This window comes from Sus scrofa, chromosome 15 (assembly GCF_000003025.6).
Source record: "Sus scrofa isolate TJ Tabasco breed Duroc chromosome 15, Sscrofa11.1, whole genome shotgun sequence".
Classification (NCBI taxonomy): Eukaryota; Metazoa; Chordata; class Mammalia; order Artiodactyla; family Suidae; genus Sus; species Sus scrofa.
In genome coordinates, this window is record NC_010457.5 from 93,552,861 (window position 1) to 93,568,901 (window position 16,041).

At 33.4% G+C, this 16,041-nt stretch overlaps 1 protein-coding gene across 1 annotated transcript in view; it reads left to right on the forward strand.

Annotated features, from left to right (window-relative positions):
- COL3A1 (collagen type III alpha 1 chain) overlaps positions 4,054 to 16,041 on the forward strand; it is a 38,765-nt gene continuing 26,777 nt past the window's right edge. Inside the window, exons 1-4 of the mRNA NM_001243297.1 lie at positions 4,054 to 4,251; positions 14,702 to 14,904; positions 15,156 to 15,206; positions 15,636 to 15,749. Of these exons, the coding sequence (NP_001230226.1) occupies positions 4,170 to 4,251; positions 14,702 to 14,904; positions 15,156 to 15,206; positions 15,636 to 15,749 (450 nt within the window). The 5' untranslated portion in view covers positions 4,054 to 4,169. The remainder of the gene's footprint in view (positions 4,252 to 14,701; positions 14,905 to 15,155; positions 15,207 to 15,635; positions 15,750 to 16,041) is intronic.

The window sequence follows — 16,041 nt, forward strand, 5'->3', positions numbered from 1 at the left end:
GAGTCATACTGTTCTGGGATGAATCCATATGTTAGTTAATGAGAGGGATTCCAATTTTCTATGAATTTTCAAATATAACTGTCATAATTAGGATGGCAAAAATATATCATTGAAACATAAATATATAAAGATTTCATTCCAGGAGAACACATTACAGTACTTTATAAACTTTCCCAATTCAAACATGTATATTAAGTCAGTCTCCAGGAAGTTTTACTTGCTCAGATTTTTTGTCAACCTTTAAAACTATATATGAATATATTAAATATGTATGTGCATATATGTTACAGGTAAACATATACACACAAGACATACAAACACAAATGTGAATTCTCTTGCACACCCTAAGACTGAGCTCCCTCATTCAGTATAAATTAATGAGTATTTATTCCAAACTTTTTAAATTACAGCAACACTGGAAATTAAGGATTAATGAGTTAAAATCAGAATATTTCTTTTTTAGTTGGCCATTAACTCTACAACTTTATCCTTTCTCTTTTCTCCATCCTTTTACAATCCTTCTTTGGGAAAAAATATGTAGTCACCCAATTCCTAAATTGCATAAAAATATTATTACCACATCAGTGACTAATCTAAGTGGAAAACATGGTGAAAAAAAAAATTGGAAAGTGTGCTCTTTAATTCCAATTCCAATGAGTAATTTTGAGAGTCATGTAAACTCTTTGAACTTTCTGTTCAATCTTGGGGTAATTTTCAGCTGAAAAATTCAAGGAGAGAAATGCAGAACCTTGGACTTACCAGCAAAGGATATTAAGAAATAGATAAAAATAGAGATACTTAGTGGTTCTAAAATGAAAATGTTGTAGCCCACTTCATTTTACTAAAGGTCAAGGAAATGTGAATCCTGCCCAAAAGTGAAATTTCTATGTTAAAGAGAAGTGGCTATCGATACAGTTCTATAGGAACAAAAATAGGGAACAATTAACTCTAATGTGGAAAATAAGAGGAAATTAAAGGGTCTTGCAGAATTAATCATAGTAATTGTTCAAATATTTGCTTGTCATGTCTCATTACCAATTTTACTGCCCCAGTCTCAGATATATCTGTGGTTAAATATATCCAGGTCCTTCAACTACAACATGACATTTTTCAACCACATTTTGGCTCTACCACACACACATTGGTATTTGTTTAAATTATTTTAAAGGGAACACATCTCTCCAAACATGGTTTCACCACATAAAGTAAGTGAACTGATCCTTCTAAGAATGGCAAAGAAAACTTACCTTGTATTTTACAATTGTAAATTATCCTATTTTAGGCTGCAATTCTGCTATGGAGTCAGTATGTTTTAAATGTATCTTATCACAGATACATTTTACAAGGTCCTACAGTGATATGAAAGCATAAAGAAAATATCCATAAAAAATACATCTCCTTTTCTTTAAAAAAGAAAATCATACATGAAGCAGTACAAGTGAGAGAGGCTTTTCTTCCATGTGTTTTTCATGATGGAGATAATTGATTTTCTTATTGCTATTGTAGAGAGCACTGCTGACATTCACTGGCCTACTGAGTTCATCACAGCTGTGCTTATGTATCTCTTCTCAAGCTCTGTTTTCCACTGAACTGGAAAAGATTTGAATTTCTGTTTGATAATTTGCCACACCCTTGCTTTGCCTCATCTCTCTAGTCACTCTCTTGGTTAAAGGAGCACCAGATTAATCAGTGCTTTAGTTGGTGCAAGTGTTTAGATTTGTGTTAAAACTCAAAATGCAATCCAGAGAGCAAAATGACATGTCTATGTGAGCTGGTTAATATCAGGGCAGTCCAGGATGTATGGAAAAAAAATGTGTGTCTAGATTACAATGAGGGCATCAGCTCTTGGGCTGCATGAGAGAATTTACCAGCATGTATGTCTCTCAGCCATGACCCCAGCTGAGATTCACATCCATCTAGACACCATATAAGAAAACATTTTGATATGAAGAGGGAAAAGAGGATCTGGGACACAGAATGCAAAGGATGCTGGTGCAGGACCTCCAAATATACTTGAGGTGGTCAAGAATGCTAAATCAGAAAATCAGGAATATGAGATTTATCTTGGATCTCTCGTGGATACCCTAAAACACAACAATGTTTTTTTGGTGTGTGTGCAAAATATCAGCTAACATGTCTAAAATGAGTGCATCAATTGTGAATTTTTGTCATGGGTATAAAACTTTTTAAATGGATAACCAAATTAAGACTTTTAGGACAAACAAAAATACAATAGAAATTGTACATGAAATGCATGAAAAAAGCATTATTTTAAAAATAATAAAAATTCTAATGAAGAAATTTAATACATTTAAACTTTTAATGATCGTTTAAAATAATAAGATAATGAATATAGATATACAAAATTTTTATGTAAGTGTCAGAGACTTGCTAAAAATAAAAAAAAAATCATGTTTCTGAATTGGTTTGAACACAAGGGGATTTTTTAAGAAAAAAATTAAATGATTGAAAGGGAGAAGCATATAAATGAGTCTTTTCCCCCAACATCTCCACTATGACCCAGTAGCAAAGCTTATTTTCATGACTGTTCAGTTGTTACTTGTTTTTCCTTCAAGTAGTGACTCTCTAGTCTACAATCAGAAGATGCACAAGAGATTGGTCCAACTAATTTTCTTTTCCTGTCACTAGATGATGTCATCTACATTGTGATGGCTTTGTGTTTTTGTAACTGGGCCTGTAGGCAGGCAAATGTACTTCTGTGCTTGGTTATAGAATAGATGTACATCTAGAATTATACAGATAATATGTGAAATTTGAGTAACATGAATGGGGAGAAAGAGAAAGAAGAAGCTGAAAACAAGCATAATAAAGGAAAGTTTTAAACTGGGTACTAGAGCAGTGACTTCCATGAATTGGTGTGAGGTGAGGAGAATACTATGTGCACATACATGCATGAGGATGGGCATCATTTAGTTGATGTGGAAAAAATAAAATAAATGCAAAATATTTTGATTAGAATTGAATAGTTCATGTAGAATATAGCGATGACTGAAGGAACCATGGACTGATGATTAGGATGTAAAGGAATATCTTTATTACTAGAAATAATCTGGTATTGAGAACAAGCATATTTTTCTTGCAAAGATTACCTATAAATAGTTTTTGTTCCTCTTCCAAATATAGCCCAGAAATTACTCCTCAGATCCAGAAATACATTGAAAAGCTATATTAATGTGGCCTGGAAATTTTAGAAAATTTAGAAATATTTATACTAGCATTTATACCAACCCAGGTAAAATGATAACTTTTGGTACTGTTTTGACACTTCATTTGATAAGCTCTTTCTCTGTTTCTTACAAAGTCAAGACATGAAAGGCTAAATTTTTCTCTGGCAAAATCCATTTCAGTTTTTACAAGCAGCATAAAATTTGAAATCTCAGAAGAGGTCCCCCTTTGGCTGGCTAAAGAAATTTGTGAGTAGAAACAGCTATAGATAAGCATCTAACCTTTGAGGTGCTGTTTAAACATACCTTAGGTACTTAGTCCTTTGACATGTGCCTGAAACTGAACTTCCAGGACCCAGAGTGGATGATGAATGAAAGGGACATCAGAGGTTTTTCTTCCAGTTAATCTTTTACAGTTCCCTATTTAAATTGGGCCGGGTGGATTCTGGCAAAAGCCCAGTATAAAAATCTAGGAAGATCAGGTTTGCAAATTAGTCATGCTTAAAAAAAGGGCATCAAGCAATTTCTCAAAATTATGCATTTGTTAATACTATGAGGGAAAATGAAAAAATACATACATCAAATTCTTCCATTAAAACTCAGGGCAGAACATTTTTATATCTAAGTTATGCAAACATATATATGACTAAAATATGTAAAAAACTTATACATAAACAGATGCACACAAGCTCCAGATGTGTAATCTTTCTTACTTTGTGGGTTGTGTCTTCCATAAGGGAAAAAGACATATTAATCATTTCTTTTACTGCTAAGGGGATGGGTGCTGCTCTCATATTTCAGAAAGGGGCTGGAAAGTGAGGGAAGCCAAACTTTTTCCTATTTAAGGCCAAAGCACAGGAATCTCAGTGGCTGAGTTTTATGACGGGCCCGGTGCTGAAGGGCAGGGAACAACTGATGGTGCTACTTTGAACTGCTTTTCTTTTCTCCTTTTTGCACAAAGAGTCTCATGTCTGATATTTAGACATGACGAGCTTTGTGCAAAAGGGGACCTGGTTACTTTTTGCTCTACTTCATCCCACTGTTATTTTGGCACAACAACAGGAAGGTGAGTAGGTACTAATTTTGAGAAACTTTATGGGGTTTTTGTCTTTACTTTTTCTTACAAATAGGTCTAAAGGGGAAAATAGGTCTCCTAAAAGCTAATTTCCTCTCTAAGCTCCCAGCTGTGAAATGTAGAACTGACCTGAATGCTGCCTTTTATTTTTGCTTAAAAAGAATATTGTCATTTTTGTATTTAAAAGTTCTCTGGTTGTTCCAGATAAAGATGTTCTTGTACTAACTTGTTTTCATGTTAACAGCACTGGAAACTTTAAATGGTTTTTAAAAGTTCCCCTCCTGGATTGTTAACATCTTGGAATGCTTCCCTAGGCAATCTGGAAGTTATTTGTCTCTTGTAATACTTTTATGCTCTCCTTTGTATTCTGGATTCTTTGTCAGGATAGAGAATTAAGCATTGTTTAACCGTAAGATAATGCATTTAAAAAATAGCATGCATTAAGTATAGTCTAAAGGAAAATGCTACACATTATTAGAATCATTGAAGGTATTTCTATAAAAGAACAACAAGGTAATATCTGCAAGGCTCTTTAAACTGGTTCAAACTGTAAAAAATGTTTCATTGTTCCTGTTTTTATTTGGTTTCCAGCACTTACATGGTGGATTAGTATCCATTTTCTAATAATTTATTGTTAAGGGTCTAGTGTTTTCTGCATGTTCTACATTTTAACTTCATTTACACTTAATAAAGAGAATATTTATTGAAGTACTTTCAATAGAAATGTTTGACTTTTCCACAAATAAGGTAAAGATACTAGCACTGTTTGACTTCAAAGAGGTGATTTGTTCTATTTTCTAATTAGTGCAAACAATAGTTTTCATGTTCACATTTCCTCAAAACCATGTTTGGTTCATTATTGCATTGTGTGAAAAGATTTCTTTTAATTCATATGTTTCTCAGAGTCATGAAAATACCGGACGTATTGGAATTAAAACTTGCATAGAGATCAATCTTTAAATGCTAAATTCGAAGATGCCAGAAGAAATTATTACACATCCACTTCTATTTGTACATAATAAAAATTGTTTACATTTAAACCTATAGTTTTTGCAAGCACAGTGTCTGAAAAAAGTGTTTTGTCTCTAACATCAAATATCTTTAATGTCCTCACAGGTCATATATGTAAGTGAGGGGGGAACATCAATGACATGTCTTCAGTTACATTCAGCCCATGGCCACAAAAGCAAACATCCATATCCCTTGTTCCCCTCATTTCCTCTTTCTTTTTTCCTCTTCTCCCTTACATTCTCACCTTTTTATCTCTCCACCCCTTTTGGCTCCTTTGGACCTCCTCCCCCTTGTCATTCCTTCACTGTTACCCCACCCCCTTCCTAGGGAAGCCTCTCCCTCTCCCTTTCCCCTTCCTCTATCACCCCCCCTTCTTCATCCCCAAGTGTCCTCCCTATGCCTCCATCTCTTTTCTTTCTTCCTCTTGCCTCCTCCCTCTTTTTTTTTCCTTGAATTCTCAGTCCTCCTTCCTCTCTGCTCCTCTCTTCTTTCCCTCCCCATTCTATTCTCCCAGAAGATGCTACAAATCCCAGACCCTGGCTAGGATACCAAATGACTTCTACCACATCCCCACCTCAATCAAGACTTCTCTCTTTTTTAAAGTTCTTAAATTCTCCTAATTTCTGGAAAAAAAAAAATCACCAAATTCCCATTTATTGGAAAGACTACAAACCTTTGGTGTTTAGTTCAAAAGCAAAACAAAATATTTGTAGTTGCCTGGTGATCACAATTTTTTATAATTTTTATGGCAAGTTTTCTTCTCAATCCCACTTTAGAGGGAAAAAATGTTTGAGATCTACATAACTTTATATCACATATGTTTTTTTCTATTTTCTCTTTTCCCTTCAGCTTCAGAATATAACAAATAGCTATGAAAATCTGTTGATACATTTATAGGCTTTTATGCTCAAAAGAAGTTGAAAGAATTTTGTTCATCTTACTGCTTTTGTTTGTCATGAAAAAAAGTTTAAGTTTTTTAAGATAGTACATCTTATGTTCCCTTCAGGTTTTACAAAAAAAAAAAAAAATTCTGTTAGATTAGCTTCGGAAAGGTTGCAGGAGGTGGTTGAATATACAGCACTTTGAGAATAGTCATATATAGTCCTGGAGTATGGGTTTCTTAGAAATGCCCTGAGAATCCCACAGAGAAACAGCGCAGCTCTAACGAACACTAACTTCTAGTCTACTCACACAAATTTTCTGGAGCATAAAACATGTCCTCAAAAAGAATTTTGGTCTTTTTATAAATCTGTGAAAGTTCTATTTAATTCATGTATTTTCTTCCACCAATGGAGAAATGTGGTCTGTTTTATATTTCCTGTAGTTTATAAACATGCCAAATTTAAGCACAAAGACTCGCCACCTAGTGGCTGACAGAGTTACCATTTGCATGACCAATGCCAACATAAATTCAATGCAGCTGGACTCTGTATTTCATAATGAGATTTAAAAATATCATGTGTTAATTTTAAATATTAAACACTACTTTCCTAAGAAACTAAGTATGTTGCTGATAAAATATTGCTAAACACACATACTCACAAATACATGGTAACAATATTCAAAGACTTTTTGAAAATGTGCTTAAATGTTACCGCCATTTTCAAAATTCCATATATAACTACTCCACATATAACTATTTTTTTGAATATTTGTCAAGTTTCTGATTTTTTAGAATATTTTACATCTGTATTTTCATTACTGTTTATTAGACAGATAAAAGAATAAAAAGATATTACCAAGTATTATTACTTCACTAGGGCAGGGAGATAAGCTTTATTTTAATTAAAAGTGTTCTGACATTTGAGTTTATATTTTGATATTCTGACAATTCTGCTGTGATAATGAACCGTGGGCCTTTAACTATTATAGAATTAAAGTCCATTGTAAAGGGATTCAGAGAATCAGTTCCTTATCACAGGTTGTGATACTCTATTTCCTTTTATGCTTATTTCTATTATGCTTTAAGGGGGGATTTGTAACCGATCAAGCATATTCAAGTTTTCTGGTTTGTGCTGCCTCTAAAATTAAACACGCCAAACTAATGAAAGCATACAGCACAAAATCACTAGAAACAACAGTACTTTTAAAAAGAAAGAATGCATAACTGCTCTGATATTTCAGTGCAAGTCACCTAACATGGATTCAGTGCTTTTCTTGAGATTATACATCTAGGAAATAACAGAGTTAAGACTAGGACCAAAATTCTGTTACATCTTAGGTAATTAGAAGATACAAAACATACATTGAATCCGAAGCATCGGATTTTTAAAAATTTTTTAACTGTCCTTGATAAGAGATACTAAAAAATCGTATATTGTCCTAGAAAACATAAGATAATGCACTTCAAGGTGAATAAAAACATAGATTTTTTTTTCTGTTGAATTGATAAATCAAGTTTTTAAATAGGTGGTTCGTCCGTGATCTAACCAGAAATTATCTTTGGTTCTGTAATGATATAAATTCCAAGTAAATAAAGCATTGATACAAAATTTTGTGTTTTTCATTCATGATACCTTGCATTTCCCTCCTACCTGTAGAGTATTCAACATTAGATGATTTAAAAGCCTATGAGTAAATAGATATTCTGATTAAATTCTGAAATTAAATATCTCCATATTGTAAGAGAAAAGAGCAAAGCCTCTGGAACAACTCTGGGAAAGAAAGCAAGCCTGTGATTATGTGCTTTTAACTAATTCAAACTCTTGGGTTGAATCTTCTGTCTTATCTACAGGCTCATTTTAAAAAAATCGCGAACTGTTGGGTGTCTGTTTTCCAGGAGTAGAGTTAAGACTAAAAGCCCTCACAAAAAGTCCCTGCTCCACACTTGGAGAGTCTCAGGCAGACCTTGAGTGGTCACCCAGGGGGAAGAGTGCCATCTACCGAAACCCTGTGGTTTCCTTTGTGGATGATTGGAGCAAAGCGCCAAAGATCATGCAGCTCAGTTCTTTCATTTTGTAACATCAAACGACACCACCACCTTGAAGGGATTAAAGTGGATTGCTTAAGAGTTAAAGTTTTAAAGTTGAAAGATGTTATTGCCTTTGCTGGACATGAACAACATTTGTAAAGTTTCCAGGTCTACAATAACTTTTTGGAAACGCCTCTGTGGGCTGTTTCTTGTAAAACAATTTTCCCTCGCAAAAAAGTTTAGTGCTGTTGTTTTCCACACTCAGAAAAAAAAGAAAAGAAAAGAAAGGAAAGGAAAGGAAGGGGGTGGTATGGTGAATCTTGACGTTTCAAAGGGGAAACTGCCTGTTTCATGTCAAGATGACAACGGAAAAAATGAGATGGCAATTCTTACACAAATCATTTGTTAACTGCAGTTTGGGGAGTTACATTAACCACTAGAATGTCTGTCTGTGCCTAATGAAAACACAGCAGAAATGGATTCCTTTCAGATTAACTAATAAAACCCTTGTATTTTCCATGACTGAGGTCAAGAACTGGCTTTTAAAATGTAATCTTAGTGAACAAAATGAAAAGTTCAAAGAAGAAGGCAAAAATTAAAATGCCTCGAAGACGTAAAAATTGAAGCTAAAGGATCCAGATCCTATTAAAAGTTAAACTTCCTTTGAAAACTCACATTAAGAAATTACTGCTTCAGTAAAAGGCATTTATTTTTCTGAAACTGTTTTCTATAGTATATGGTGTGGAAGATAGCAAACAGCGACTGTGTTTCTCAAATTAATTAAAATCTGAGAAACGCTCTTGAGCTGCCTGGTATGTTCATAATATTCAAATTTAGAAGGGAAGCTTTTAATGAAATTAGAAGTTAATTAATAGGAATCATTTAATAACTATATTTTCTGAAAATCAATATCATAGTGAACCATCTTAAACATGGGTTTTCTTGCTTGTGTGTGTGTGTGTGTGTGTGTGTTTCATTGACTACATAAGCCTTATCTGTTTGTTGCTGTTGCTGCTGTTAGGATGCTGTTTCTCAGTATCTAGTAAGCCATATGCTGAGTTTCCACTCACAGTTAATCTTGATGGTGGTCTGGATGTCATTAGGGTGGTCTCAGAGATAAAACTCTTTTTCATAAGGTCAGGAGAAAATAAACAACAGAATTCAACTCCAGATGTTATCTTCCTGTTCTAGGGCCAGAAAGAAAAAATATTCTGTAGAAAAATGTTACTCCTTAAAAAAAATATATATACTTATTAGATTCTGATTTTAAGTTTGCATAACTTAGAAACCATAATGAGACAGAACTTTGAAGCTGGCTTCTCTAATCCTACCTTGCCTTTGAAACTTCAGAAAGGGAATAGAATGCAATAGTTTCAAATGTAAGACAACTTTCCTAGGTTCAAATCTTAGCCTTACCCCTTACCATATAACCTTGGGACAGTTACTTCATGTCACTGTGCCTCAGATACCCCATCTGTAGAATGAAGATTATGAATGCACCCACCTCATAGGGCCTTTGGGAAGGTTAAGTAGCATAGATAGGCAAAGCACTCAGAACAGTGCCTGAAAAATAGAACATACAGATACAAACTCTACCTAGTGTTAGTTTTACTAACTCTGGAAAATGAAATTACTATGAGGAAGAAATTAAAGTACTTAGTGACTTGGTGATAAGGAAGATAAGATGTAACACTTTGGTTATCAGACATAAAACTCAAAGGTGTTTGCCAACTGTAATTACACAAGTAGAATGTATTTGCCTTGGTATTCCTATAATTTGTCACTAATCAGATAATATTGTAATACAGTTGCTGATTGTTAGATATAAGATACTTTTAATTCTAAATCTCTATTTTTTATAGGATAAAATACTAATCACTTTAAAGCAAATTTCTAATTAGGGACATAAAAATCATATATCTATCAAGAATAAAACAAAGAAACATCTAGAAATGATGATCCATATTTTCTTGGTTTTTTTGTTGGGGACAAGAATAAGCATAATCTACATTGTTCATGCAAAATAACATTTTAAACTTGAAATTATCCACCTATATAGGTCTATAGCTATTTTCTTCAATATTGTTTGTCAACTTATGTAACATGTTTTACCATATTCTGATTAATATATAAGCAGTAGAAACATATTTTATAAAAATGTATTTTCTCCAAATATTAGTATCATTTAAAAGCCATACATAATTCAGCTGGAAACTATATGAACTCCCTCTATTCACTTATAAAATACTCAACTTTCTACAGTAAGAGAAAAATAATATTATGATAATTTACATATCACACCTGTTATTTTTAGATTTTCAGGTTAAAGAACAGCTTTTCTCTGAGGAGGATTCAGTGAGAAAAGAAAAGAAAAAAAAATTCAACTTGTCACTCAAGCTAAAATAACAATTTAATTGGACACTTTGGGGCATATTATTTTTATTCCAAAAATGGAATTAAGACAAATATAACTTGCATTATTTTTCAGTCATAAGAGTAAAATTCTAGCAAATCAGCATGTTAACATTTGAAGAATGGAAACCAAAACAGCAAAAAAGAAAGCTTTCAAGGACATCTAAAAATATTAGATTATGTTACTCAGTTTTATTTTTCTTTAAAGTTTCAAAACAGTGAGCTAGGAAATAAAAGAAGCAGAGTGGATTGTCATAGACTAGCTTTATTTCCTTTTATAACTTAGAATTCAGTTATAAAACAAGGAGATGACTTAATCTAATGCATTACTTGTGTGACCACAAATAAATGTATTTCAGGACTGTTCTTTGTACTAAGGAACAGAAATATGAAGTGACATGAGAGGTGGAGTTTAAAATTAATTACAAATTGGAATAGGGAAGACTGAGTTTAATCAATAACAATAAAGGAAGGAATTGTGAAATCCATTGCTTGCCCAGTAGTAAAAATGAAATTATTTGCCTTTATTTAACACTTTCACAAAAGAATTTAACTCTTTTTTTTTTTTTAAATCAAAGCTGCTCTGAATTTAGATATCTTGGGGGGAGGGAAGGAATAATATGAGATGACTATTGCTTCTGAATTCCAGTTTCTATTTTATTGCTAAATGCTGCAGGTGTCTAACCAGAGAATTTTATCCCTCTTGAAAACAAAACGCTTTTTTCCTTGACTCTGCCATGATTTTCCCATGTATAACTAGGCTATGGTACTAACACTGAGGGCCATGAGACATGTGTGTGAGAGGTTTAGCTTCCTAGAGAACATATTGCCAACCACATTTTGTCATGTACTAAACAAAAAGTTAGAGGGAACTACATAAAACTCTCCATTATTTCAACAAGCGTGAGTTGGCTAGAACAGCAGAGAAAAGTGACTTTCAGCTGCAATTTCAATAGGCACTGACTTTTCAGGAGAGCCAAATTTCTTTCAAATGGATGAGAAATAAGTTATTGTAATAAGCATTAATTCTTACTTTTCAAGCATTCCAACTTTCTTTTTTCACTTAGAACAACATCATCTTTAAAGAGAAGTATACTAAAACAACTTTTATGTTGAGACCTCTATGTTTTAAAAAGCATAATACACATGATTTCTATTAAACTTTGGAAACAAAAGGCTAAATAATTTTCATTTACATAATAACAATGGGTTTAACCAAGTTATAAAAAATTCATTTACAATTGTAATGGTAATATTATGTTCATTTGTTTAATAGTTTGCAGAGCAAATGGAAAATACTGTATTTCTAGGTTGTTATGATACCTTAGATGAGACATACACTAGAAAGATAAATACACAAGGGAAAACATTTTATGTTAATATTAAAGCAGATTAAGAATAAAGGAAGAGAAGATATTTAAAATATTAGATGCTTATCCCTATCTTTAACTGTTTTTTTTATTTGTCATTAATACGCTATCAGTATCCACAGCTAATTATTATAACAGAGGTCCTATGTTAAACATAGAAAGGTATTCTTGATCCAGAGATAAAGAGCTAAAATAACCATTAGTGTATACTAGTATATTTTTCTTTTTTCTCAGACTTATTGAAGTATAATTAACAAAATTGTATATATTTGAGATGTACAACATAATGTGTTGATATATATATGTGTATATATATATATATATATATATACACACACATCATGAAATGATCACAACATCAAGTTAACTAATATACCTAGCACCTCACGTGGTTACTTTTGTGTGTGTATGTTAAAAACCTTTAATATCTTACCAATTTCAAACATACAATACAGTACTATTACTTATAGTCAACATTCTGTATACTAGTAATATTTTCAAGGAATCTAAGGCTGAGATCCACATTACTAATGGGAAAATTTTAACTAAAACATCTGTTGGAACATTGTCCATAAAGTAAATTTAGAGAAAGTTTTAAAATGATTCATTTTAAGAAAAGGGAGCCAGTGTAAAGATTGAAGAATATGTTTCATGCAATTTTACTAAACAATCTTCCATCTTATTAAAACTTTTAGACCTTTTTCAAAAACCAGTGAACTTAGTTCCTAAACATGTCAGTTCTGCTTTGAGAACAATGAGTTTAATGCCTAGAACCTCTTATATTATTTCTATTTATGATAATATAAAAGAGATTGTGCTTCTCTTAAGCATACCTTGCAAAGCACCCCTTAAATAGGCCTACTTCATTCGCACTAGGTCAGCATTTTGGCATTCAGCTTTTACTCTCACAAAGTATAAAGGAATGCTCCTTTAAAAGCTTAGACAATATTTCTTTCCAATGTTCTCATCTATTTCAAACACAGAGGAGAAACTAAAATAACTTTTTAAAATAAACAGATTCTTGCCTACTTAAAATTGCAATGAAACAAGCATGGTTTCTTTTATTAGCTGTAAACCACACTGAGTAATTATAACAAGTAAGAATGGACATTGAAACCTCTTGAATCCATCAAGGGTGTGGCCAAAGATCATTAAAATTGTATCATATAAGTGGAAATGAGAAATGGAGATATGCTGTACAGTCCATAGGTTCTAAAATTCTTCTTTTTGTGTGTGAATTTTACTGAATCATCTAAACTTCCAAACCCAAAATATTTAGCATTAATTTAAGTTTGGAGAGGATACAGAAAGAGGAAGCTTTCATGGCTGTATGTAGCATATAGATGGAAAAACCTCAGGATCCTCTCAAAGGCCTCTTGGCCACAAGGCACCAAAAGATGTAGTTAAACTATTTGCCTTTTCCCAGCAGGCCTCTTTCAACAGACATTTTCAAAATCTTGGCTCTGAGAAAATAACATTTCACTGTTTCATAAAAATGCAAATACTAAACAAGTATATGATTTGTTGTTTGCAAAAATTCTTGCAGATGTTTAGAGACTTCTTATTTATGTACTCAATTACTGGCAAGCTATCAGAGCAATCCTCAGGAACTAAAGTTGTATTCAACCACAATCTACAGCTAATGCCTTAGGAATTGAGACCAGGTTTTATTCTGGCATCCCCTAAGCTGATTCATTGTTAATAGCTGCTGAAATGTCAGTACCTTATATGTAATTAGGAAACAAGTCTAAAATTTTGGTTGAAGAGAATTTTAGACCACTTTAAGCCACAAATACACATGGTCATGATTCATATTTTTTCCTATTATTTTTACATTTTCCTTGCCAATATTTGTTTTAAAAACTTTTTTGCTATTGCTTTTAGTGATTTGGAAACCTATTTACATCCATATGGGATACGTTATATATTATGTCATATTATGTTGACCTTCTAATGCCCAACAGAGATAGCAATGCTATTCAGTACATGCAGTAAGCTTTGTTAAGGTTTTCCCAGGAATCTGGGAGAGTTTTAGGCTGCCAAGAGTAGCTCAGTTTTCCCCTGACTCTCTCACCTAGCTTAATAAAATCCAGAAAATCTGCAGGGTTAGTGACAAAATCAACTTTAGAGTTTAATGCTCCCATCTACAATGAAAGGAAAGAAAAGCAATTAGAAGCAAAAACTTGTCTACAATTGCACAATTAATAAATGTTTAAGTGCTTATGGGATTTCCATTGCTGTTAAATTCTTACTAACAAGCAAAATTAAAATACCTACTGGCTCTAAGGAAAATTTACCTCAGTGTGCCAATTTGATATTAATAAGCATATTTGATATTTTAAGCAGCCCCTTATCACTTAAAAATTATGCAGGGGAAAATGATATTCTTGGTAATTTAATTTCTTTCTTTCTTTTTTTTTTCTGTCTTTTTGCCATTTCTTGGACCACTCTGGCGGCATATGGAGGTTCCCAGGCTAGTGGGTCTAATCGGAGCTGAGCTGCCAGCCTATGCCAGAGCCACAGCAACACAGGATCTGAGCAGCATCTGCGACCTACACCACAGCTCACAGCAAGGCTGGGTCCTTAAACCACTGAGCAAGGCCAGGGATCGAACCCGCAACCTCATGGTTCCTAGTCGGATTCGTTAACCACTATGCCATGACAGGAACTCCTGGTAATTTAATTTCTGAATTTTTTTGCATGTGCAAAACATCACACCATCTCTCTTGTTTTCCAGCTATTGAAGGAGGATGCTCCCATCTTGGTCAGTCCTATGCGGATAGAGATGTCTGGAAGCCAGAACCATGCCAAATATGCGTCTGTGACTCAGGATCTGTTCTCTGCGATGATATAATATGTGATGATCAAGAATTAGACTGTCCCAACCCTGAGATCCCATTTGGAGAATGTTGTGCAGTTTGTCCACAACCTCCAACAGCTGTGAGTTTAAAGAAAATCTGTATCAAGATTCATATTTAAACCCATAAATATTTCCTATGCCGTAGGAGCTTAAAAAGAAACAAAAGTAATGTCTGGCAAACAATTATACAGGTCTTACAAGTAAAAAGTGAACAACATCCTGTTTAAAATCAAGAATTGGATATGGTTTAGGATAAGAAATTGGGATACACTTCATGGGAAAGCTGTTTCTGTCTATGTCTCTTTTAATCTGTATCTTTTCCATTTATTAGCCCACCCGCCCTCCCAATGGTCATGGACCTCAAGGCCCCAAGGGAGATCCAGTAAGTAAACACTGTGCAGTAAAATGAAGTTAATTCCTTGATTATTTTGCTGGGTTTTTTTCCTTCTAATAGCCTTTCCATATTTGAACTTTAATCATCTATACATTTCCTTTGGTACCACGTATTAAATAATGACGCACAATAACTCAAACTGAGAATCCATAACTGTGCGTGTAAAGATTCTGATTTCCCGAACTTTGTATGTCTTCAGCCTTATTATCAGTTTAAAAAATAAAATAATACATCAAAATGCAAAGAAATAAATTACATTGTAATTATTTACACGATTTTGGGTAAAAATATTCCCAAGAAAATGGATTACTTATATTGATTTCTTGCATTATAAAGCATAGAAGCTACAATTTGATAATATTCTAAATCACTAGGACATCTCAGTGTTTATTCATGTTTATCCCTGATTTTTTTTAGGGCCCTCCTGGTATTCCTGGGAGAAATGGAGACCCTGGTCTTCCAGGACAACCAGGTTCCCCTGGTTCTCCTGGGCCTCCTGGAATCTGTGAATCATGCCCTACTGGTGGCCAGGTAATAAATCCCAGGACTAAAATAATTGCCTCATTTAAAACTGCCTAGTTCACTTTCTTTTCTTTAGTCTATATTACCTCTCATTTCTGTGGGTTCCTTATATCTATTCTCTGATTTGATGTATTTAACAAATTCCTATTAGTGCTTATATGTGCAGGCACTATTCTAAGTGCTTTGTAAATATTCACTTTTCCTCATAATTCTAGTGCTATCGCTACTATATCTTTGCAAAATTTCCCAACCTCTCAGCAGGCATAAAATGTATGCTCTATGTTTGAGAAATAAGCAAACA